General features: G+C 36.7%; 1 protein-coding gene across 1 annotated transcript in view; it reads left to right on the plus strand.

The window, feature by feature from the left end:
• RAB39A (RAB39A, member RAS oncogene family) overlaps positions 1-23,418 on the plus strand; it is a 29,920-nt gene extending 6,502 nt beyond the window's left edge. Inside the window, exon 2 of the mRNA XM_044666294.1 lies at positions 22,992-23,418. Coding sequence (XP_044522229.1) covers positions 22,992-23,418 — 427 coding nt within the window. The remainder of the gene's footprint in view (positions 1-22,991) is intronic.
• The last annotated feature ends 236 nt before the right edge of the window (positions 23,419-23,654 follow it).

Consider the following 23,654-nt stretch of genomic DNA (forward strand, 5'->3'; position numbering starts at 1 on the left):
AAATGCCACTCAGAACCCCCAGAAATATAGAGCTGGCTCTCTATAAAAAAGTAAAAAAAAAAAAAACTTATGGGGAAAGTTCATGATGTGAAAATAACTCGCTTTTATGTAGTGTTTAAGAGTACTTTCTAGACATTTCCCAGCTGTGTGACTCTGGGCAAGTCACTTGACCCCCATTGCCTAGCTCTTACCACTCTTCTTCTGCCTTGGAGCCAATACACAGTATTGATTCCAAGATGGAAGGTAAGGGTTTAAAAAAAAACAAAAAAAAAACCCATTGTCTACCCTTACCACTCTTCCACCTATAAGTCAATACACAGAAGTTATGGGTTTAAAAAAAAAAAAGAGTACTTTCTTAATAACAAATCCTATAAGGTAGGTGATAAAAGTGTTTTCTGATTCACATTATACCTAAGGCCCAGAAAGGAATGTTTCAGGTGGCAAGAGACTATTTCATTTCACTAGGCCAAGGAGACACTAAGCTTAATGTTCACCCAAGAGAGCAGGGTAAGCAGGCCCTCTCACTTTCAGAATTTGGACACAGTGGAAAAAGCTATATACCTTTTAATATAGAAAGTAAAACAATGAATTTATGTGACCTTGATTTATTTTAAACAATACATAAAGGATACGTGCTTTATAGTTGGTCAATCCCTAATTAGAATGAGATATTGCTGTTATGATTTCCCAATCCTTCCTGCAGGCCACTGGTTTTATGCCAATACATGACCTAGGTCTTCCATGAGGAAAGGCTGTACATGCACAGTGGCTTACTCTCTCAGCCTTTCTACATTGGAGGTCCTGCTTCCAGGGTATTATAACTGGTTCCCTGCTTTTTTTAATCTCCACTTAGAACTTGCCAGCATTGTAATTGAGGAGACAATACATCTACTTTTGCCTCCTAAAGGTTTGAATTGAGGTTCTTAAATATCTTAACTGATGGGAAATGAAGGAGCAGGTAAAAATATGCTTACCCTAGAATATAATTAAGCTCCAGAGGGGGCAGCTGGGTAACTCAGTGTATTGAGAGACAGACCTAAAGACAGGTGGTCCTAGGTTCAAATTTGGCCTCAGACACTTCCCAGTTGTGTGACCCTGGGCAAGTCACTTAACTCCCCATTGCCTAGCCCTTACCACTCTTCTGCCTTGGAGCCAATGCACAGTATTGACTCCAAGACAGAAGGTAAGAGTTTAAAACAAATAAATAAAAAAATAATTGAGCTCCAGAGTTATACACAGTGCATGTGTTGGAAAACTACTTGTGTGGCCTTGCAGGTGGCATTAGTGTGTGTGTGTGTGTGTGTGTGTGTGTGTGTGTGTGTGTGTGTTTGTGTAGCCTAGGAATGGGGGGAAGAAGGGACAAAGATAGATATATTAGTGAGGCCACCTTTCAAATTTCATGAATAAAAGAAGCAAGCATAAGTGTCACTATACATAAATATATGTATATGTATTTATTGAAAACATTACTTTTTTAGTCGAAACTTCTTATAGGAATATGTTCTTATGGCTTTGTCATACACACTCACATACATACACAATCAGAACCTTCAGTTGACAATAGTCAACTGGGGTTGGGGGATTGGGGAACAGAAATGTATTGCGTGCCTACTCTGTGCCAGGTACTATGTTGTATACTTTACAAATATTATCTCATTTGATTCTCACAACTCTGGAAGGTAGGTGCAATTATTATCTATTTTACAAATGAAGGAACTGAGGCAGCAGAGGTTAATTGACTTACTTCTACAGTTAGGAAGTGCCCAAGGTAAAATTTAAAATCAGGTCTTCCTGACTTCAAACCCAGCACTTTGCCCACAACACTACCTAGCTGCCTCTGGACTAAATAGTCTTGCCTCCAACACAAGAAATTACAATATTTGCAGTGTCACCCAGCTAAGGAGAGTCAGAATTAGGATACAACCCCAAGTTAACCAGACTTTAGACTCAGTTCTCTTTCCACTATACTATATTGCCTCCAAAACATTGTAAACAGAAATATACTGTAAAGTAGCAGAACAATGATTTTTCAAAAATTAAATAGAATCATGTGGTTTCCTAATTTAAGTTTAAATGAGTATTATTGGAAACAAAAGCTTGCAAAGAAGAAAAAACAAATATGAGGAAAAGCTACTAAAGAAGAAAAATAGGAAAGAGAACAAAAAGATTGCTTACTATAGTATAAGCAGAAAGGGCCAGAGATATGGAGAATTATCAAATGTAAGAACATATTACTCGAATTTTATATAAAAAGACTAGAAAAAAATTTGGATATCAAGGAAATGTTAAAAATAAACAGTCATGTGACACAGTGGATAGAGCACTAGGCAGGGAGTCAGGCAGACTTGAGTTCAAATATGGTTTCAGAGTCTTAGCAACTTTGTCACTTAACCCTATTTGCTTTTTCCTCATCCATAAAAAAAAGAGCTAGAGATGGCAAATTGCTTCAGAATCTTTGCCAAGAAAACCTCAAATGGGGTTACAAAGAATTAGATATGTCTGAAACTACTGAACAACAAAGTGGGACAAAAAAATTATTGCCAAGGACTAGAGCTAGGTTGAAGAACTTACTAGGGAGTCATTTGCAATCCTGGGATGATAATACTCTAGCCTAGTCTACTGCTGTAGCCCAGAGAAAAATACCAATGCTTGTAGGATCTGAAGTTTCATTGATCTTAATATATAGAAAGTTGTCCTAGGCTTAAAGAAATTAAGTAGTTTGACTATAGTCTCACAGTGTCAAAGGAAGAATTTGCAGGACTTGAACAGACAGTGCCACAAAGAATAAATTCACCTTAATAAGCTACTCTTGTTGACCCTTCTGAGAAGAGCTTCCAAACTACTGACGTTTATTTATTTAGAAAATATTTTCCATGGTTACATAATTGTGTTCTCTCCCTCCCTTTTTACCTCACCAAAGCTGACAAGCAATTCCACCGGTTTATACACGTATTATCATTCAAAACTTATTTCCTTATTATTCATTTTTGTAGTAATCTTTTAAAATCAAAACCCCAAATCATACCCTTATGAACAAGTGATAAATCATATGTTTTTCTCCTGCATGTCTCTTCCCACAGTTCTTTCTCTGAATGTGGATAGCTTTGTTTTTCATAAGTTTCTTGGGATTGTCCTGGATCATTGCACTGCTTTTAGCAAAGTCTATTACATTTGATCATCCCATAACATTTCGATTACTATGTACGATGTTCTCCTGGTTCTGCTCATTTCCCTCCACATTATAGTTCATGGAGGTCTTTCCAGTTTATATAGAAATCTTAGCAGTTCATCATTCCTTATAGCATAATGGTATTCCATTGCCATCATATAGCAATTTGTTCAGCCATTCCCCATTTGAGGGACACCCCCTCATTTTCTCATTTTTTTGCCACCACAAATAGCATGGCTATACATATTTTTGTACAAACATTTTTGTTTTTATCTCTTTGGGATACAAACCTAGTAGTGGTATTGCTGGATCAAAAGGCATGCAATCTTCTAAAGTCCTTTGGACATAATTCCAAATTACCAGAATGGTTGGATCAATTCACAACTCCACTACAGCACGTTAGTGTCCCAATTTTGACACATCCCCCTCAACATTTATTATTTTCCTTTACTGTCATATTGGCCAATCTGCCAGATGTGCAGTGGTATCTCAGAGTTATTTTCATTTGCATTTCTCTAATCAGGAGGGATTTAGAACATTTTTTTCATGTGATAGTTTTGATTTCTTCATCTGAAAAATGCCTATTCAAATCCCTTGACCATTCGTCAGCTCTTCCTCCAATTAAGGATGTACAGCCTATTTTATATTATTATTATTATTTAAACCCATATCTTCCATTTTAGAGTCAATACTGTGTTTTGGCTCCAAGGCAGAAGAGTGGCAAGAGTAGGCAATGGGGGTCAAGTGACATACCCAGGGTCACACAGCTAGGAAGTGTCTGAGGTCAGATTTGAACCTAGGACCTCCTATCTCTAGGCCTGGCTCTCAATCCACTGAGCCACCCAGTTGCCCCCTCATACAGCCTGTTTTAATAAAAGACCTTCCATTCCAAGTAGGATCTTCTAGAACTTGCTCTGCTTAACCAAGAGAATACTGTATACAGTAAAAGTACAATATGGTGAACATCTGGTAATGGTTTAGCTATTCTCAGCAATACAATAAGCTATAATAACTAAAATTATGAGGCTAGCAGTAGCTTAATAATTTTATTAAATGAAAGTAGTAGTAGTAGTAGTAGTAGTAGTAGTAGTAGTAGTAGTAGTAGTAGTAGTAGTAGTAGTAGTAGTAGTAGTAGTAGTAGTAGTAAAGATAGGGAAAAATAGGGAAGAGATAGATACTTAGCTTTGTAATCTGCAGATGCCATTTGAGCCTCTAGCCAAAACTACAATAAGGGTTCCTTCTACCCTCCATGCTTATGCCAGAAAGATGTTTACTTCCTCCTGAGTCTCCCCTTATAAACAGTTTTCTCCATCCACTAGCTCCTACACATCTCAGGAACCAACTATATTTTCTTATTTTTCCTGGGCTGCTGAGGGTTGACAGTACCTGTGTAATCAGTTTCCTGTTCGTTCTGGGTTCTTTAACTTCCTTTTTCTGAGGGCTTATCTATACCTGAATTTACTCAGTGGTATTTGACCTCCAGGTCACTGAGATGGTGTTAAAGAGGCGACATTGGAGAGATAGAGATTTGCTTGTGACAGAGCCAAGACAATCCCAAAGGGTTCATAATGAAAAATACTATTCACCTCCAAAGAAAGAACTGATGGAGTGTAAAAGCAGATTGAAGCATGCCATTTTTCACTTTATTTTCTTTGTGATTTTTGTTACTGTTGTTTCAATGTGTGGTCTTCTACGACATAATGAATATGTTGATACATTTTGTATGATGGCACATATATAACCAATATCAGATTGTTTGTGTCAGGGGGAGGAGAGGGCAGGAATGGAGGGAGAGAATTTAGAGCTCAAAATGTTAGAAAATGAATGCCAAAAAATTGTTTTTACATGTAAATTTGAAAAAATAAAGCATTACTGAAGAAAGAAAATAAAGAACTTTGCTTGTGAAACTTTTGAGAAAACTTGGTGAAGCATTGGTGTAAGATTTTAGTAGGATATAGAGGTATATATGCTGAAAAATCATTCCTACAATATCCTAGTTTAGATACATGATGTCTTAGAAATTCAATATGTTTTTTGTCACTTAGGAGAAAACTAATACCAATAAGTTATGCTTATTTTCTCTCCTAAAGCTTCCTCTTCCTCTTAGATGGATAGCCCATCACTCATCTGCTAAATTTGCAAACCCCACTCTTCTGTGTATTCTTCTCTCCCCTGCCTAGTCATCTACCATATCTGTAAACTGCAGGTAGAAATCAGGATCACTCAAGTCAGGGATTAAAAATGCAATTTTTAATTGTAGCTCTTGTAGAAGAGCCCCAGGGATCTCCTTCCATCCACTCCAGCCCACGGAGGGCTCATGAGATCCTTGTTTCTGATGTAGTGAGGGCACAGATTCTAGCCATACCCCCAAAGCATTTAAAGTCAGAAGGGATATATCTCCTTTACCTTTCAGCATGAGCAGTCAGAGCATTTAACTTGGGCTTCTCTAACCAATGTATGCTGCTAAGGAACTTGTTGCTATGGTTTCCATTGCTGCTGGGAAACCAACAGGGATTAAGTTGTATCTTCAGTACTAAAAGCTTGATTGCTATACTCAAGTTTTCTAAGTATCAGTTTAAATATAAAAGTATGGTCTGGTTTCTGGCTTGTTTTAAATCCAATGCAATCAGAAACAATGTTATAGCCTTAAGAAACTTATAGTCTACAATGATACATGTATAACGCAATGGAATTGCTTGTCAGCTCCAGGAAAGGAGAAGGAAGAAGGGTGAGAAAGATCATGAATCATGTAACCATGGAAAAATATTCTAAATAAATAAATTCTAGTGGTTAAAAAAAGAGAAATTTATAGTCTACTAGAGTTGAAAAACATCTCTTACTGTCTCTTGTTTAAATTTCTCTCACCGATTTTATTATAATTAGTGCTAACAATAATAATTCAATCCAATAAACATTTAAGTACCTAATATGTGCAACCTTTACTAATAGTTGTCACAGATGTGGACAGGCTTTTGAGTTTGACCGTTGAGAAAATGGCTGCTCAAGCAGTTGAAGAAAAACTCCTGCTCAGGCCAGTTATAAAAATCCTATTTATTATAACTATTAAAAATTAGTGTATAAGGGCAAGTAAAAGGAAAGATAGATATTTATAAGACAATATTCCCTATACTAATAAATTCTAAATAAATCCCGAACCCAACTTTCCTTCGCGGGGATTCATGATCACCAAGGGTAGTGATCCTATTTCAATCTACTCTCTAAATTCCCCAAATAACTATCTTTTCTATCTTAAATCAAAAATTATAAACTTATAAACAGAGAGGAATGTTAGATTTCTTTCCTGCTGCACAGATAAAAAGAAGCTAGTTAGAATCTTCATATTTCTCCACTCAAGCAATACACTCTTTCCTGCCACCCACTGGGCTCAGTACAGGTACTGCACCCAATACTCTCTGGTCAGCTATATGGTTTCAAGAGATAAATTCACCAGAAATTCTCCCAACTCAAAAAGCAGCCTCCTCAAACAACCTTCCTTATTCAGGATCATTCAAAGAGTTCTTCCTTGGTCCAATTGTCCTTCTCAACCTCTGGGAAATTCCTTTTATTTCCCATCATCCTCTGTCAAAATTTCACTCTCACTTAAAGAAATCCAACTCGCTCAACTCTCTTATTCATCTATCAATAAATTTTGTTAGTTAACCCTATTTTTTACTTAAATCAATTAAGTAATGAGTATTCTATAAATTTTAACTTTAAACTATGATTTTGTGAGTTTGAGCCCTTGACATCTATCTTTTTTTAAACCCAAATGTAAGATTCTATATTTATTAAATGTTCTCTTATTCGATTCAGGCCAGTGTTCTAACCTATCAAGTTCTTTTTTGGATCCTGACTTTCTCATCTCCTATGTTATCCCTCCTGCCACTGTGCCATTTGCAAATTTGAGAATCTTGACATCTATACTTTATCCAAGTCTGTAGAAGTTCAAAGCAAAGCCTAACATTGGATTCTTTCCATCTTAGACTATATAGCACAATCTGTCCTGAGAAGGAATCACTGTGGAAGTGTCATTTCCCTTCTTCATTGCAATAGTTTTTTAAAACTTGTTAAAAGATGGAGGGACCTTAAAGGCTGAATCTAATCCCTTCATTTTACAGATGAGGAAATTGTGACACAGAGAGGTTAAGTGACTTGCCCCAGGGTCAGATAACTAAAGTTTCTGAATCGGAATTTAACTCAGATCTAATGATTCCAAGTCACTTGATTTTTAGTGGAAAAAATTCCAGTTTATATCCTTCTCCTAATTCCTTCCCCTCACTCTCCAAAAATATTTAGTTCCCAGTTCTTGACCAGAGAAATGGGAAGGAGAAAGTTAATCATTTTTTCCCTCCCAATTAATTACATATAAAACAATTTTTACTTTTTTTTTTTTTAATTTTGAGAGGCAGCTAGATGGCTCAGTGAATTGAGAGCCAGGCCTAGAGACTGGGAGGTCCTAGGTTCAAATTTGACCTCAGATACTTCCTAGCTATGTGACCCTAGGCTAGTCACTTAATCCCCATTGCCTAGCCCACTCTTTTCTGCCTTAGAACTCTGATACATATTATTGATTCTAAGATGGAAGATAAGGATTTAAAAAAAAATTTTAATTAAAATTTTGAGTTCCAAATCTCTTCCTTTCTCTCCACCCTACCTCCCCCTCATGATATTCACAAGTTTTTCATTATACACTATTGCTGTCACTGTGTACAATGTTTTCTTGGTTCTATTCATTTCACTTTGCATCAGTTCATATAAGTACATGTTTTTTTGTGTGTGATCATCTCATTTGTCACTTTTTATGGCACAATAATATTCCTTTTTAATCATACCACAATTTGTTCAGCCATTCTGCAATTGATGGGATCCCCTCATCTTTCTAATTCTTTATCATTACAGAAAGAGCTGCTATAAATATTTTTGTACAAATAGATCCTTTCCCCTCTTTTTAAATACCTTTGGGATACAGATCAAGTAATAGTATTGGTGGGTCAAAGTTTTATGTTTTATGGCCCTTTGAATATTGTTCCAAACTGCTGTCCAGAATAGGTAGATCGTTTCACAACTTCACCAATAGTACATTAGTGTGCGAATTTTACCATATCCTTTCCAACATTCAGCATTTTCCTTGTCTGTCATAATAGCCAGTCTTCCAGGTGTGAGATGGTACTTCAGAGTTGTTTTTTATTTGCATTTTGAGTCCATTTTTTAAAAAATTGAGATAGAGAGAATGAAGATGGGATAAAAGAGTTTTCTTTTTATATCCAGTTTGAGCCCTTTCCCAATAATAGTCCTATAGAAAGAATATCAGGACAAAGGAGCCAATAGAATATTGAGCTAGTTGCAGTTCCCTGAAAGGTTGTAGGAATGTCATATTGTAACAAATAAAATTGATATAAAAGGATATATTTAAAAATATTAGGGTTTTATTATAATTCATATTGGTAATTAAAAAGAACCACGTCCTGCTAAGATCTAATTCAAATGCCCTGCCATGCTTTCCCCCTGGCTGCTTCATAGGAAAGAGCATCCCAATCAAGTTCTGAGTCTTTATACTTCTGTCTACATAATCACACTTCCTGCCACCTGTATTAGGTAAGAGGAATCATGGGAAATGCAGTCCCTAAACTTCCACAGGAAGTTTATATCATGGATCTCAATATTAAGACCCCCAAATTTCCAACATCACAATATTATGGTGGGAAAAGACATTTGGAAGACTGATACTGAGAGGTGGCTCAATGGGTAAAGTACTGGGCCTGGAGTCTATGTTATGTTAACAAAGATCTATGTTCAAAGCCCTCCTCAGACTCTTACTAGCTCTGTGACCTTGGACAAGTCACTTAACCTCTATCTGTCTCATTTTCCTCATAAGTAAAATGGGGATAATAATAGAATCTACCTCCCAGGGTTGTTGTGAGGATCAAATGAAATGGTTATTGTTAAGTGCTTAGTACAGCACCTGCCACATAGTAGGCAGAATGTAAAAGTTATGTTATCATCATCACCACCCCTATTAGCCACTGGCATCCTAGGACTTCAATTCTCTGAATACCTCTTTTTAAACTGGCAAAGTCATAAGACTCACTTCCATTTCTGATACATTTTATTGAACATTTTATGTTGAGGGATGAGTTTTTGCTGTTGTCTACTTTCTGAAAATTTCATAATAAAAACAAAAGCTATAAAATTTTGCCAGTTAAGTGTAAATCTAAATTTTAAAGGAACCATTCAATATAAATATTGAATAATTGAGTATATATAAAATTAGCAAAATTTCTTTCTTACAACAATAGTTTCTTAGCACTACAATACATCCAATAGATTTTGTCACCATGGCACTGTAACGATTAGAAATGATAAAGGCTGATATTATGAGGAAAAGTAATATTTTAATTACCATGGCCAAGTTGGTAAAATATATAAGACCATGCGCCTGATAAAAGCTATTTCAAACCTCCAGACATTTTCTTCCCTCCACCTGGCTTCCTCATACCAAAAGAGACCAGTCAAAGCCTCATCTCCCCATTTAAGTCACACTCTCTGTTGGTTAACGTCATCAAGTCCAAAACCAGAAACCCATTGGATCACGGAAAATGTAGTCTCAAAGTCCCCCACATGTCCACAGGAAGTATGTCATATGTCTACATATCTTGAGGCTTAATACTTCTAAATAGAACCCCAGAAATTCTAAATAACACAGCACATAGGTTATTATAGTTTTCAGGATGTTGATAACTTAAGTCATTTTACAAAGGAGCTTTGAAGTTCCCTATACAATTTGTACTTTTAGTTCATGTTCAATCATAAACCTCATGCATTTAAGTCATTCTTGTAGGTATTAAAATACAGTACATTTATTATTCCTCTTAAATATTATTTCAGTGGATCTTACATCTAAATATTATCTAGCTAAAAATTGTATCAGGCCATTTTGGCATCTTAAAACAATTATACAAAAAGAGGCCACTGATTTTTGCCTCTTGAGTAAGGTGAATAATTAAATGCACATAAATACAAAATACTTTATAATTTCTATAAACTAAAGATCTAAATAACTGAAGAAATATTAATTACCTTTAGGTAGAACATATCCATTATAATTTAAAATGGCAAGATTACTTAATTTGTTAATTTGTTAATTTGTTTAGTGCAGTACCAAACTGCCAAAGTATTACATTACCTGACTAAAAAAATTCACCCAGAGAAATATAAATCAAGAATTTCAAGAAAAATAAATGAAAATAGTAAAGGACACCTATAAAGTATCATCTCAAACTATACCACAAAGCTGAAATCATTAATTTTATTTTGGTACTGATTTAAAAACAGTTCAGGTACACAAAATACAAGAGAAAATGAGCATAGTAACAGAATTTTTGATAAACCTATAGGCATCAACTCCTGACATGTGGACTCACTTATGAAAGCTTCTGGGAAAATTAGAGGGCAGTCTGACAAGTTTAGTAAAAATTAATAGCTTGTATCATATACCAAGAAAATCTGCAAATGCAAAAAAGATTTAGAACTAAAAGATTTTATTATAAACAAATTAGCAGAGCAAAGAAGAAAGCACCTTTTATGATTGGCTAATAAAGTCTGACCGAACAAGAAATAGATCATACAAAAGAGATGACAACTTTCATTGCATAAAATTAAACTGATTTGGGGGGCAGCTGGGTAGCTCAGTGGATTGAGATCCAGGCCTAGAGACGGGAGGTCCTAGGTTCAAATCCGGCCTCAGACACTTCCCAGCTGTGTGACCCTGGGCAAGTCACTTGACCCCCATTGCCTACCCTTACCACTCTTCCACCTATAAGTCAATACACAGAAGTTAGGGTTTAAAATGAAAAAAAAAATTAAACTGATTTTGTACAAATAAAACCCATGTAGTTAGAATAAGAAGGCAAAGAATTAACTAGAAAAAATCTTTGCAGAAAATTTCTCTGATTAAAAAAGCTGAAATCCAATATATGAGGAATTCATTAAAATTTTATTTATAAGCACTTATTTTTCCCCCACACCCAGTGAAAAATAAAAACAAAGCCATTATAAGAACATGCATAGTCAAGAAAAACATTCCCATATTGGCCCTATAAAACTGTTGTCTCATTTTCTATCTTGAATCATTAATTTTTCCACGAGATAAGTAGGATTCATCATCATTAGTCTTCTGAAATAATTTTTGGGCCTTACATTGATCAAATTTCTTAAGTCCTTCAGAGTTCCTTGTTTTTTACACTGTTGTTAATGTGTAAATTGTTCTCTCAAATTTATAACAAGATTCCCCAAAAGATCAATGGTCAAATAAATAGGCAGTTTTTTAAAAGAAGGTATCTAACCTTTAAAATGCTCTAAATCATTAATAATTAGAGAAATGCAGATGAAAACAACTTAGAGGTTCCACCTTATACCCATCATATTGGAAAAGATGACAAAAATGGGAAATGACATATTGGAGTTGTAGGAAAACAGAAGGAAGGCCAGAAGGAATCACACGCAGACAAGCAGGACAACTTTGGAAGTTATCTGTTCAATATGTAAAAGAAAGTTGTACTACCATAAGAAATTTGTAGTTTCATTTATAATCTTCTCTGTTCTATTGTGAGTATGGAAATGTTCATTTTAGATATTTGTTAAGTTCAGAATGAACAAAGTGGGGAGAAATAAAGTGAATTTCAATTTTATAAATCTAGGAATATATTGAAAGTAATAGAAAAGATTTTTTTTCCTCCTGACCTGTAGATGAACCATGAACCTTAAGATCTTCTGTTTATTGCTAGGGAATCTATGTGATTCTATAGGTTGGAAAGTTCAAGAACATCAGATTTAGAATGGAGATCACTGGAAAGGAGTACTGTCCTTAGTTAAATACAACTAAATCCAGACGTGTCTACTGAGCATGTTCAGCTTGGTTTTATTCCCTATTAAGCTAATAGAAGAAAGCATTCAGGGATATAGGAGCTAGCTATTTTTAGTGAATATTAAACCTAAAAAGTAGAATCAGAGGAAAAAGATTTGACTGACTCCCTTTGCTGAACCATTTCTCTGAAGCTCCAATTTACCTAGCTGTTTTGTCCTCATTCTACTTCATCTTCCATCCCAAAGGTCTTTCTGCATATTTACAAACTTTAAAGCTCAAATCTTTAAAGCTTCTGACTAAAAACTTCCCTCCTACTTAGTGATTCCTTTGAGAAGTAAGACAAGCCCACACAAACCATGTGTTTGCTCTCTCACTCCATTTCATTACAGACCACACAGAGAAAACTGCTTGAAGAAAAGATATATTTAAACATTAAATTGTACAATTTTGTTCTCTACAAATTTTTTGTACAATTTTTTGCCTTACTCAGTTTTTTTTTTTAGATAGAATAAGGAACCATAGACTAATTGGCAAAGAAGACAGCAGGACTTTTCACCATTTTTCCTAGGTACTTTTAAAGATTTTATCAAAGATTTTCTGACAATGGAAAAATGATGATTGATAAAAACTGAGTGGTAGTAGTATGATCATTATGGCTCTTATCTAATATCTACTACTGATAAAATGCCCTAGCAGTCTATTTAAATGTGACAAAGCTAAACCAGACTTCCATCTTTAAAATTCAGAGAAGTTAAGAGCTGTTTTCCCTCTGGAATTACAGGATGCCAGGTTATTTTTGCCTTCTTTTAGTCTACCTACCAATCTTTGTGGTTTTTTTTTTTTTTTTAATCTGAATTAAAAAAAATTTTTAACTGAACCTTAATAACCAATTTCTTTAGATTATACTATTTTAAGGTATTTTGTTGCATTTTGTTTTTATATATCAAAATCATTAAGGAATATAAGGATGAGGCTTATTGCTTTTCCTTATATTCTCCTTCATTCTACAACTGACATAACTAGATTCTGTTGAATCATTAAATTAAAATTAAAATTTTAGTTTAATAAATTTATTAAGCCACTTGCTATGTGCAGTTGATGTGGAATCTAGAGATCCCAAACTTATGGCCTAGTGAGATCTGATGAACCCCAAGTTTTAGGAATAGCTCTTGTTATATTCAAACTGAGTTTCACCTTGATTGACAAGGGAGACAGTTGGAAGACTTCTGAATGTTCCTGGATTCCTTGAGGACAGGAGGAAAGGCAGTTGGCCTGAGGATGCCCTGTCATCTGGGAGGGGTCTTTGGTCCTGGAGGCTCAGGTCTTAGGTCTTTGAGCTTGACCATTGCTCCCCTCTGAATCTCCCTAGATATTTAGGCATTTGATCATCATTAGATATTTAGGTATCTGGGCCCAGGTGGTAACCCAGAGGAGGGAAGGAGAAGAAGCAGAGGGAGGTGAAGGGTAGAAACTTCCTAAAGGTTGACATCACAAACTGAGAACAGGGAAGCTGAGAGAAATCACAATATCTATACCAACTGAGCGATTGCCCTCTGCTTTGGCAGTGGCCAAGCTGAACCAGAGAAGCTTGAAACCACAAGCTCCAGCTTACTGAAACAACAGCCTACAGTCCTGAGGGATTATTGATCATAGCTATTAGTGACAGGATCTCCTATTCCCAATCCGTTCCTGATTATTCCTTTCCCTATTTAACATCAATAGTACCTTCCTGAGTGGTCATTGAATCACCACCCTTGGGGAGGGAGCAACTCAGTCAGATGAAAAAAAAACAGTTTTCCAAGGCTAATAGAACCCAATATTAATCAATCCAACTCCAGGTGGGACCTGAAAGGGTTACCCATCTGCCTGACCATTAAGGGTCCTACCTGGGCACTGTTATAGAAATAGGGCATTATAACATCCAGCAGGGTGACAGGGTTCGGTGGTCCCCCTGCACCAACTACCTAGGGGAATACAAGGCACAGCTTCCCAAACCAATATCCCCTAGGAGCATAGCAGTATCAAGAAGAGTTGTCTATTATTTTTTTATAACACTTGCAGGTTGGAGACCCCCAAAGCTTGTGCTTATTCCCTGTTCCCATGAGAATCCACCCTGAAGGGAATCTCAGCCTAGCAGTTGCAGACTAAATAATGGACCCTAGGGTAAAAGCTAAGTGATTCTTTTGCCTTAAAAGCTTCTCTCATTGTACCACATCCCCCTTTTGGGAATCGAGCTCAGGACCTTCAGTTTACAAGACTGACACGCTGCTTACTGCGCTAAAGAGTCACTTTCTAACAGTTGCCCAGGTTGGGACCCCTTGAGAGGTTAGGTAGATGGTTAACCTCTCTAGGCCCAACCTGAGGTTGGATTGATTGATAATAGGCTATTAATTGGCTTTGGAAATGATGAAATCTGACTGCTTAATCAATTCTTCCTTCCTAAGGGCTGTGAAAGAATAACCACTCAGGAAGGTACTTTCTGTTCATTTTCTGTTAACTTTCTGTTAAATCACTATATTATCTATTGATGGGAAAGGATAACAAGGTACTACTAGGTTTGGGGATTGGAAACCCTATTGCTATATTTGGCTACTAAGCTAATCAATGTTTAGGACTAGAGACTGCTAGGCTGGTAGAGGTCTTCACCCTCTCACTATTTCTGACCTGACCTGTCCACAGCCAGAGAATAGGGAAGGCTATTGATGTAGATATGGATTGATGATCTCAGCTTTACTACCAATGATATTGATGGCTCACTAGCTCTCTCAGTCAAGCACAGGATATATATAGCTTTAGGTTCAGGCCTACTCTTTCTTCCACCCTTCAACCACCTTTTACCTCCCTCTGCCCAGTTTGATCCAAAGATGTTTGCTCAAGTCCCAGCTCTGAATTCTGAAACCTCAACTGTAGTTCTTAGGGGGGTATTTATAGGGTGGGCGCCAACTGATATTTGCCCCAGCTCACAGCACCTGGGAACATTCTGAATCTCTCAGCTGCCATCCCTGTCAGACAAAGTGGCATCCAACTTATCCCAGATTAATGATTTTAACAGTTTCCTCATTCATAAAATGAGCTGGAGAAAGAAATAAACCATTCCATTATCTTTGCTAAGAAAATGTCAAAAGGGATTACAACAACAACCACTTTACAAAGATAAAAGCTTGACCTTTAGGCAAGTTTCTTCAGAGTGTAGGTTGTTATTTTTTTAATTGATGAAGGCTGATATTATGAGGAAAACTAATAATTTATTTAGGCCCATGTTGATCCTGGAAGGATTCTAAATGCTCTCAGTAGGCTATCTGAAAAATCGAGTTACTTTCCCAATGTGGTTTGCCAAACTGTTATTTTAAAAAAATGATGAAGGCTGATATTATGAGGAAAACTAATATTTTATTTAGGCCCATGTTGATAAAATAAAATCGACCACGTGCCTGTAAAAAATTCAAATTTGCCACCTCCGCCATTTTATTCCATACCTTCCCTACTCCTCTCCGTCCCCTGGGAGCGCGCTCAGGTAACAAAGAGAGGAAGTCATACTCCACTTCCCAATATTTAAAGCCGGTGGGCTTTACCTTAAAGACAGCATCTGAAACAGGAAATCCGTTGGACCATGGAAAATGTAGTTCCAAGGTCCCCCACATGTCCACAGGAAGTTTGTCAAATACTACATATCTTGAGGCTTAATACTTCTAAATAGAACCCCAGTAATTTTAAATAACACAAGGTGAAGGGTAACAAGAGTCTTAAAAAACAGAATTAAAATCAGTGTTATGTTTTAGAGATGGAAAAGAGGAGAGACTAGAAACAATTAAGAGGCTATTACAGTAGTCCATGTGTGAAATGCTAAGGGCCTCAAATAGTTGTGATGGGGGAAAAGGTAAGTATACAAGCATATATGCACATTAGGACTGTATATATAGATGTTGTGGAGATAGCTTGAGGTGAGCCCCTGGGGTTTGGGGAAGGTACCTTTTGCAAGAATGCAAGACTCCACAATTTAGCTTAAAAATAAAGAGATTTATTAATTTAATGTTGAATCTGGCCAGGAGGGCAGCACAGGTGGAAGCCTGCCTCCTAGGTGAAATAGCATGGGTTGGGTAGAAAGCTGCTCCTTGGGAGGTCAGCATGGAGGGAAAAGCTGTCCCCCAGAGGACACCAATTCTGTCATTTTTATACTCTTTACAACAGTGAAGACATGATTCTAGAGTGGTAAGCACTGAAGCAAGGAGTGGGAGGAGGTTTGCCTGAATTCTGCCAAATTCTCATGATTTGGAGGACATCTCAAATCAATGGGACTATCAAAGGAGGACTATAGAGAGCCAGCTCCCTATATGTCCTGAGTGGCATTTAGTGGCATCGGATTGTTAAGACAGGAAAAAGAAAATGAGAACAACCAGAATAGTGGTTAGCCCATGTTGATCTAACACTATGGGATTTGGACTTTATTTTATACTGGTTTCAAACAAAGAACACAAAGAGTCACAGCTGTGAAGGGATTACAAATCATACACAATCCATTAAAGTCTAAAAGTAGAGAGATGGGTACAAGGGCAAGGGCCAAATTCCAACCACCAATTAGTAGGGGTTAATTCTGGGAGCAGAAATATATTTCATAGAGATGTTTACTAATTGCATTCTGCCTTGATTTACAGATCTGGACCTGGTCAGATAAAGTCTGGCTTCAGTCTTATCTCTATCTTTGTCTGTGTCCAGCCTTGACTATATTTTTTAGAGTTCAGGCTTCTTAATTATCAAGGAAAGAAATTTTTAACTCAGTAGTTGCTGGTCTGATTAAGGTCTCAAAGCTTTCCAATAAGTCTATAATGTTTTTCCAATAAGAAAAGGTATGGTTCATAAGAGGTGTCAAAAGAGGGGTCTCAGATTTTTATCTATTCTCTTATTGGCTTCCCACAGAGGATAATCCTCAAGGTCAGATGTTTTGGGTTGGGAGTCCTGAGGAATTTCCCTGCTTAGGGTTTGCCTGAGTTTCAGGGTTACAATGCCCATACCATAATACATCTGTGTAGAGATGATTATTGAACCCAGAATGAATGAGATTACCAAGTGGGCTAAAAGCCAAGGCTTTGGGTACACCTATGATTAGGGTCCAGAAAATGGGTATCATCAAAGGAGACTGAGGGAAGAGTAAGAGAGAAGGAGGATTTGGAAAGGCCAGTGTCATAAAAACATGGGGAGAAGACACTATCCTGGAAGAGGGAAAAGTTGATAGCTCTAAAAACTCCTAAGTGGTGGAGTAGGAGAGCTAAGAAAAAGACATTTTATTTAGCAGTTAAGAGACTGCCAGTATAGTACTCACTCTGGGCTTACGTCCCTAATTTATCATTCACTTGTTTGCAGTTCAAAGTGTGTCAAGTAGAAATTGAGGGAACTGTGAAAATTCCAAAGTACACCCTCTTTAATCACCATTAAACAATATAATCTGAAGAACCATCACTTGAAATGCTTTATTGAGAGAAATGTAGGGGCACTGCCTCAAGCTTGAGGAAAGGTTTGTAACAGCCCCTGTGATAATGCTGCTTATTTTTTATGCACACTGGAGTTGCAAATCACATCTTCATAAACAAAGCAAAAGTTGCTTAATTGTCTGATAAATTTGGATTAGTTAAGTAATTCAGATGAAAGTGCAGTGTTCAGCCAGTGCTGTGGTTTGAATATTTGTATTCCTCAAATACACAATGTTAAAATGAAAAAAGGAAAAGCAGAACTATTAAATAGTCAGAAAAACCACTCTTTAATTATGGAGAGGAGTTCAGCACTAAATTAGGTCTCCTGGCAGAGCTGTATGCCACTTCCCTAGATGACAACCCCGAGGAACTAAAGAATCTGGGGCACTTACACCATTTGGGGAATCCAGGGACAGGGAAAGATTGATATTACCACGGCTACAAGGAAATGGGAGTTCAAACTATACTGGCGGGCTTGGGAAAGAAACCATACCCAGAAGCTGGGGTATGAGGTAAAACCAAGTGACTCTCTTAGCCTTAGAAGCTTCTTTCATTGTACCACACTCCCTTACCTTAGGGTCCATTATTCAGTCTGAAATGGCTAACCTGAGATTTCCTTCCTCACAGGAACAGGGAACAAGGACAAGCTTTTGGAGTCTCCAACTTACAAGCTAGTCCTAAAACTTGGGGTTCATCAGATCTTACTAAGCTACAAGTTTGGGGTCTCTAGATTCCATGTTGACACAACATTTAAGCATAGCAGAAGTTTCTAATAATGTGAAGACATAAATGTCCCAAGGACTCCTCACTTTGTCCCAACTTTGCTGCTATTGCCTCTCCTCCTACAGGTTCCTTCTCTAATAGCTGCCAAATTCTTACCTTTCCTTGTTTTCATTCTACTCAAACTGTAAATATCATTTCAATATAGAGCAGAGCTATATCCTGCCTAGCATGTGAAAGGAAAATTGCTGATACTAGGTCAGTTATGTCTAGGGTATCAGTAACAAATTTCTGTTTATAGTGTATACTACCTATGCCTTGCTATAATTAGATCCTGATACAGTGAAATGCTTTTCCAAAATTAAAAATCTTAACAAAATAATGGTTTTGCTGCTATATGTAAGCTATATTTGTATCTAAATGCAAACATCTAATGCTGTTTTCAGTTGTAAAAAGTGGCAAGTTTGGTTTTGTGGTTTTTTTTTTACAGATTGGTGAATAGATTAAAACTTTCTTTCATGAAAGTCTTAACTATGTTTGTTTTGTTTACTTTTATTTATTTGTTTATTTGTTTTTTATTTAGTTTTTTAGAAAATTTTTCCATGGTTACATGATTCATGTTCTCTGATTTTAACATGTGTAGTCAGTCAAGACTTATTTACATATTATTGATAGTTACATTGGTGTGGTCTTTGCAGGTCTACATCCCCAGTCATGTCTGCCTCAACCCATGTGTTCAAGCAGTTGTTTTTCTTCTGTGTTTCCACTCCTGTAGTTCTTCCTCTGAATGTGGGTAGCATTCTTTTCCATAAATCCCTCAGAATTGTCCTGGGTCATTGCATTGCTGCAAGTACAGCCCATAAATCCCTCAGAATTGTCCTGGGTCATTGCATTGCTGCAAGTACAAGTCCATTGCATTCAATTTTATCACAGTGTTATCAGTCTCTGTGTACAATGTTCTTCTGGCTCTGCTCCTTTCACTCTGCATCAATTCCTGGAGGTCATTCCAGTTTACATGGAATTCCTCCCGTTTATTATTCCTTTGAGCACAATAGTATTCTATCACCAATAAATACCACAATTTGTTCAGCCATTCCCCAACTGAAGGGCATACCCTCGTTTTCCAGTTTTTTGCCACCACAAAGAGTGCAGCTATAAATATTTTTGAACATGTCTTTTTCCCTATGATCTCTTTGGGGTACAACCCCAACAATGGTATGGCTGGATCAAAGGGAAAACAATCTTTAGTACTCTTTGGGCATAGTTCTAAATTGCCATCCAGAATGGTTAGATCAGTTTACGACTCCACCAGCAATGCATTAATGTCCCAATTTTGCCACATCCCCTCTAACATTTATTACTCTCCCTTGCTGTCATTTTAGCCAGTCTGCTGGGCGTAAGGTGATACCTCAGAGTTGTTTTAATTTGTATTTCTCTAATTATTAGAAATTTAGGACACTTTCTCATGTGCTTATTGATAGTTTTTATTTCTTTATCTGAAAATTGCCTATTCATGTCCCTTGCCCATTTATCAACTGGGGAATGGCTTGATTTTTTTATACAATTGAAAACTCCTTGTATATTTGAGTAATTAGATCCCTGTCGGAGTTTTTCCCAGTTGTTTCCCTTCTTATTTTGGTTGCATTGTTTTTGTTTATACAAAACCTTTTTAATTTAATATAATCAACTATTTATTTTACATTTTGTAATTTTCTCTAACTCTTGCTTGGTTTTAAAATCTTTCCTTTCCCAGAGATCTGACAAGTATACTATTCTGTGTTCACCTAATTTACTTAATAGTTTCCTTCTTTATATTCAAGTCATTCACCCATTCTGAATTTATCTTGGTGTAGGGTGTGAGGTGTTGATCTAAACCTAATCTCTCCCATATTGTTTTCCAAATTTCCCAGCACTTTTTGTCAAATAGTGAATTTTTGTCCCAAAAGTTGGGCTCTTTAGGTTTATCATAGACTGTCTTGCTGATGTCACTTACCCCAAGTTTATTCCACTGATCCTCCCTTCTGTCTCTTAGCAATATATTCCATTTTTAAAGATGTTTTTTCTTGGTCTCTGAATAGTGGCTAAAGAGGGTAAATCTTGATATTCAAGGTCCACTTAAACTTCCACTTCACACAATATGCATTTAAAAGGGAGAGAAATAGGCAAAATGGTTGCTAGGTCTTACAGGTGTGTGTCCTGAATTAGAGAGTATGATTTGATCAATTAAGATAGTTGTCTATTAACCTAGGAGAATTTCTAATCTCTTTAGCATTATTAGACTATTTTTGGAAGACAGACCATCGTTAATGTTATGGGGTTACCATATATTGTGGGGTGCAGTAGTAAACCCCTGGGTTTGGGAAGGATACCTTTTGCAAGAATGCAAGACTCTGAAACTTAGCTTAAAAGTAAAAATAGAGATTTATTAGTAAGATAGGATTATTGGCCAGCAAGACATTGTTTTGATGACTATTGCTTTATAGTACAACTTGATATCTGGTACTGCTAGGCCACCTTCCTTCACATTTTTTTTCATTATTTCCCTTGATATTCTTGATCTTTTGTTCTTCCAAATAAACTTTGTAATAGTTTTTTCTAATTCTGTAAAAAAAAAAATTTTGGTAGTTTGATGGGTATGGTGTTTTGTTTTTTAAAACCCTTGCCTTTTGTCTTGGAACCAATACGTACTATTGGTTTCAAGACAGAAGAGGGGTGGTAAGGTCTAGGCAAGGGGGGGTTAAGTGACTTGCCCAGGGTCACACAGCTAGCAAGTGTCTGAGGTCATATTTGAACCCAGGACCTCCTGTCTCTAGGTCAGGCTTTCAATCCACTGAGCCACCTAACTGCCCCCTTTTTTCTAAAAAACTATAGGTCTACCCATATTTACATAGTGGGTTTGTAATCAAAAGGCTTTGACAGTGAAAACTCAGGGAATACACGAAAATTTGATATTTCCAAAGAGTTCTACTTTTTTCAAATCAAAATTTTGGCAGCTTGGGTATGCAGCTGACTCCAACCCTTGGAATTATTGATTTTTTTTTAAACTTTTTTCTCAGTGATCCAATGGTAATTAAAAACCTGAGGCAACTATCTTAATGTCCCTTTATTTATTTTGTACTGGCATGGGCATTGTATCCCCAAAACTCGGGCAACCCATAAGCAGGGAATTCCCAACCCAAAACATCTGACCTTGAGGATTACCCTCCTGTGATTGTCCCATTGATTTGAGATGGACAAAGAGACACACTTCATTCATCTGTCCTCCAAATCATGAGAACTACTCCCATGCCTTCAGACAAACCTCCCCCCAACCTCTTGCTCCAGAGTCAGGTCTCCACTGTTGCAAAGAGTATAAAATCCCCAGAATTGATGTCGTGTTGGGACAGTTTTTCTATCCATGCTGTCCTCCCAAGGAACAGCTTTCCAACTATGTTGTTCCACCTAGGAGGTAGGCTTCTACCTGTGCCATCCTCCTGGCCAGATTCAACATTACCTTCTAAACTAATAAATCTCTTATTTTTAAGCTAAGTTTCGGAGTCTTACATTCATGCAAAAGGTAACCTTCCTGAACCCCAGGGACTTACCTGAAGCCCCTTACAACAGTACAACCCCTTTCTAAGAAGATAGAACCCTCCTTTGTCATCCCTGTTACTACTTTTCTTGGCATACTACTCAGGACAAGTTTTGACTTAAGGAATAAAGGATTAGAGTGGAGTTATGTTCCATTTTTCTCTATGTCAACTCCTATACCTTTGTCTACTTTTACATCAATGGCGAGAGTTTCAAGGGGTTAAGAAAAAGAGTTTGGTTTTGAAGTTAGTCATTTAGTCAGTTAACATTGATTAAATGCCTCTCTTATGCCAGACACCATGCTAAATGCAGTAGATACAAAGAAAGATAAAAAAAAGTCTGTTTTCAAAGGGTTCACAATCTAATGAGGGAGCTGACATGAAAACAGCTATGAACAAACACATTGTATACTGGATAAATTGGAGATAATCAAAACAAAGAGGACATTAAAATCAAGGGGCAATCAGTATAGACTTCCTGTAGAAAGTAGAATTTTACCTGGATCTTGAAGGAAGCCAAGAGATAGTGATAGGAGAGAGAACGTTCCAGTCATAAGGGTCAGCAAAAGAAAATGACTGAAGCCGAGAGATGGAGAATCTTGTTTGAATAGCTGCAAAGAGACCAGTGTCACTCGATTTCAGGGCATATGGGAAGGTAAGGTACAGAGGACGGAGGTAGCATAATAGATCCTGGAGGTAATACAGAGCCACTGGATTTTATTGAGTATAGAGGAAGATCACTTTGACAGCTGAATGAAGGATAGATTGAAGTGAGGAGAGGCAGACCCATTCACAGGCTATCACAGTAGTCCAGGAGTGAGATGTATAGGTCTGCAGCCAGGGTCTTTTGGCATCCTGTCAAAGAAGTGAATTTGGATTATTCATCTTGGTCTTTCTAGTTCAAATATTCAAATAGGAAAAATAATTAGGCAATCTGAAGTGAAAATTGCCATGTAAATACTTATTAATTTGAATTGTCTTGCTAATTACTACCCCTTCAAAATTGTCACTTTTTGCAACTAACTTACCCACTTATTTGCTTCATAGAATGTTTTCCTTTAGTTGAACTGACCCATCAATATAACTAAATTCCCACTCACCTGCTTATGCTATTCCCTAGCTTTGTTTCACACAAATAAATTGCCCCATTTGGAAATGTAAAGAAAAAAGAACATTTTGTTTATAAGTTTCTATTCATTTTTCAGATCAATAACTCGAGCTTATTACCGCAACTCTGTTGGTGGATTTCTGGTATTTGATATCACAAACCGAAGATCTTTTGAACATGTGCAAGATTGGTTAGAAGAAGCCAAAATGTATGTGCAGCCATTTCGGATTGTATTTCTGTTAGTGGGACATAAATGTGATCTAGTGTCGCAACGTCAAGTTTCAAGGGAAGAAGCTGAAAAAATGTCAGCAGCCTGTGGAATGAAGTATATAGAGACCTCGGCAAAAGATGCTACAAATGTTGAAGAATCTTTCACAATTCTGACAAGAGATATATATGAACTTATTAAAAAAGGAGAAATTTGTATTCAAGATGGCTGGGAAGGTGTTAAAAGTGGCTTCGTTCCAAATATTGTGCATTCTTCAGAAGAAGCAGTAAAGCCTATGAAACAATGTATTTGCTGAATTCATAAGTAGCTCCAAAAATGGGTATGAATGGGTATGAGTAGATCAGGTATTTGTTTTAGGACAAATACCAACATGAAGAACAAAATTACTATTATGAAAGCATAAAAATCATTGATTTGCCTGAGTCACGAATCATTGTTTTTGCGTCCTTTTATAAGATATTTAATTTAAACTATTAAGGTGATAACATAGTAATAGTTAAAGCAGAAAAATATAATTTTGAAGACATTAAT

This window comes from Gracilinanus agilis, chromosome 3 (assembly GCF_016433145.1).
Source record: "Gracilinanus agilis isolate LMUSP501 chromosome 3, AgileGrace, whole genome shotgun sequence".
Lineage (NCBI taxonomy): Eukaryota > Metazoa > Chordata > Mammalia > Didelphimorphia > Didelphidae > Gracilinanus > Gracilinanus agilis.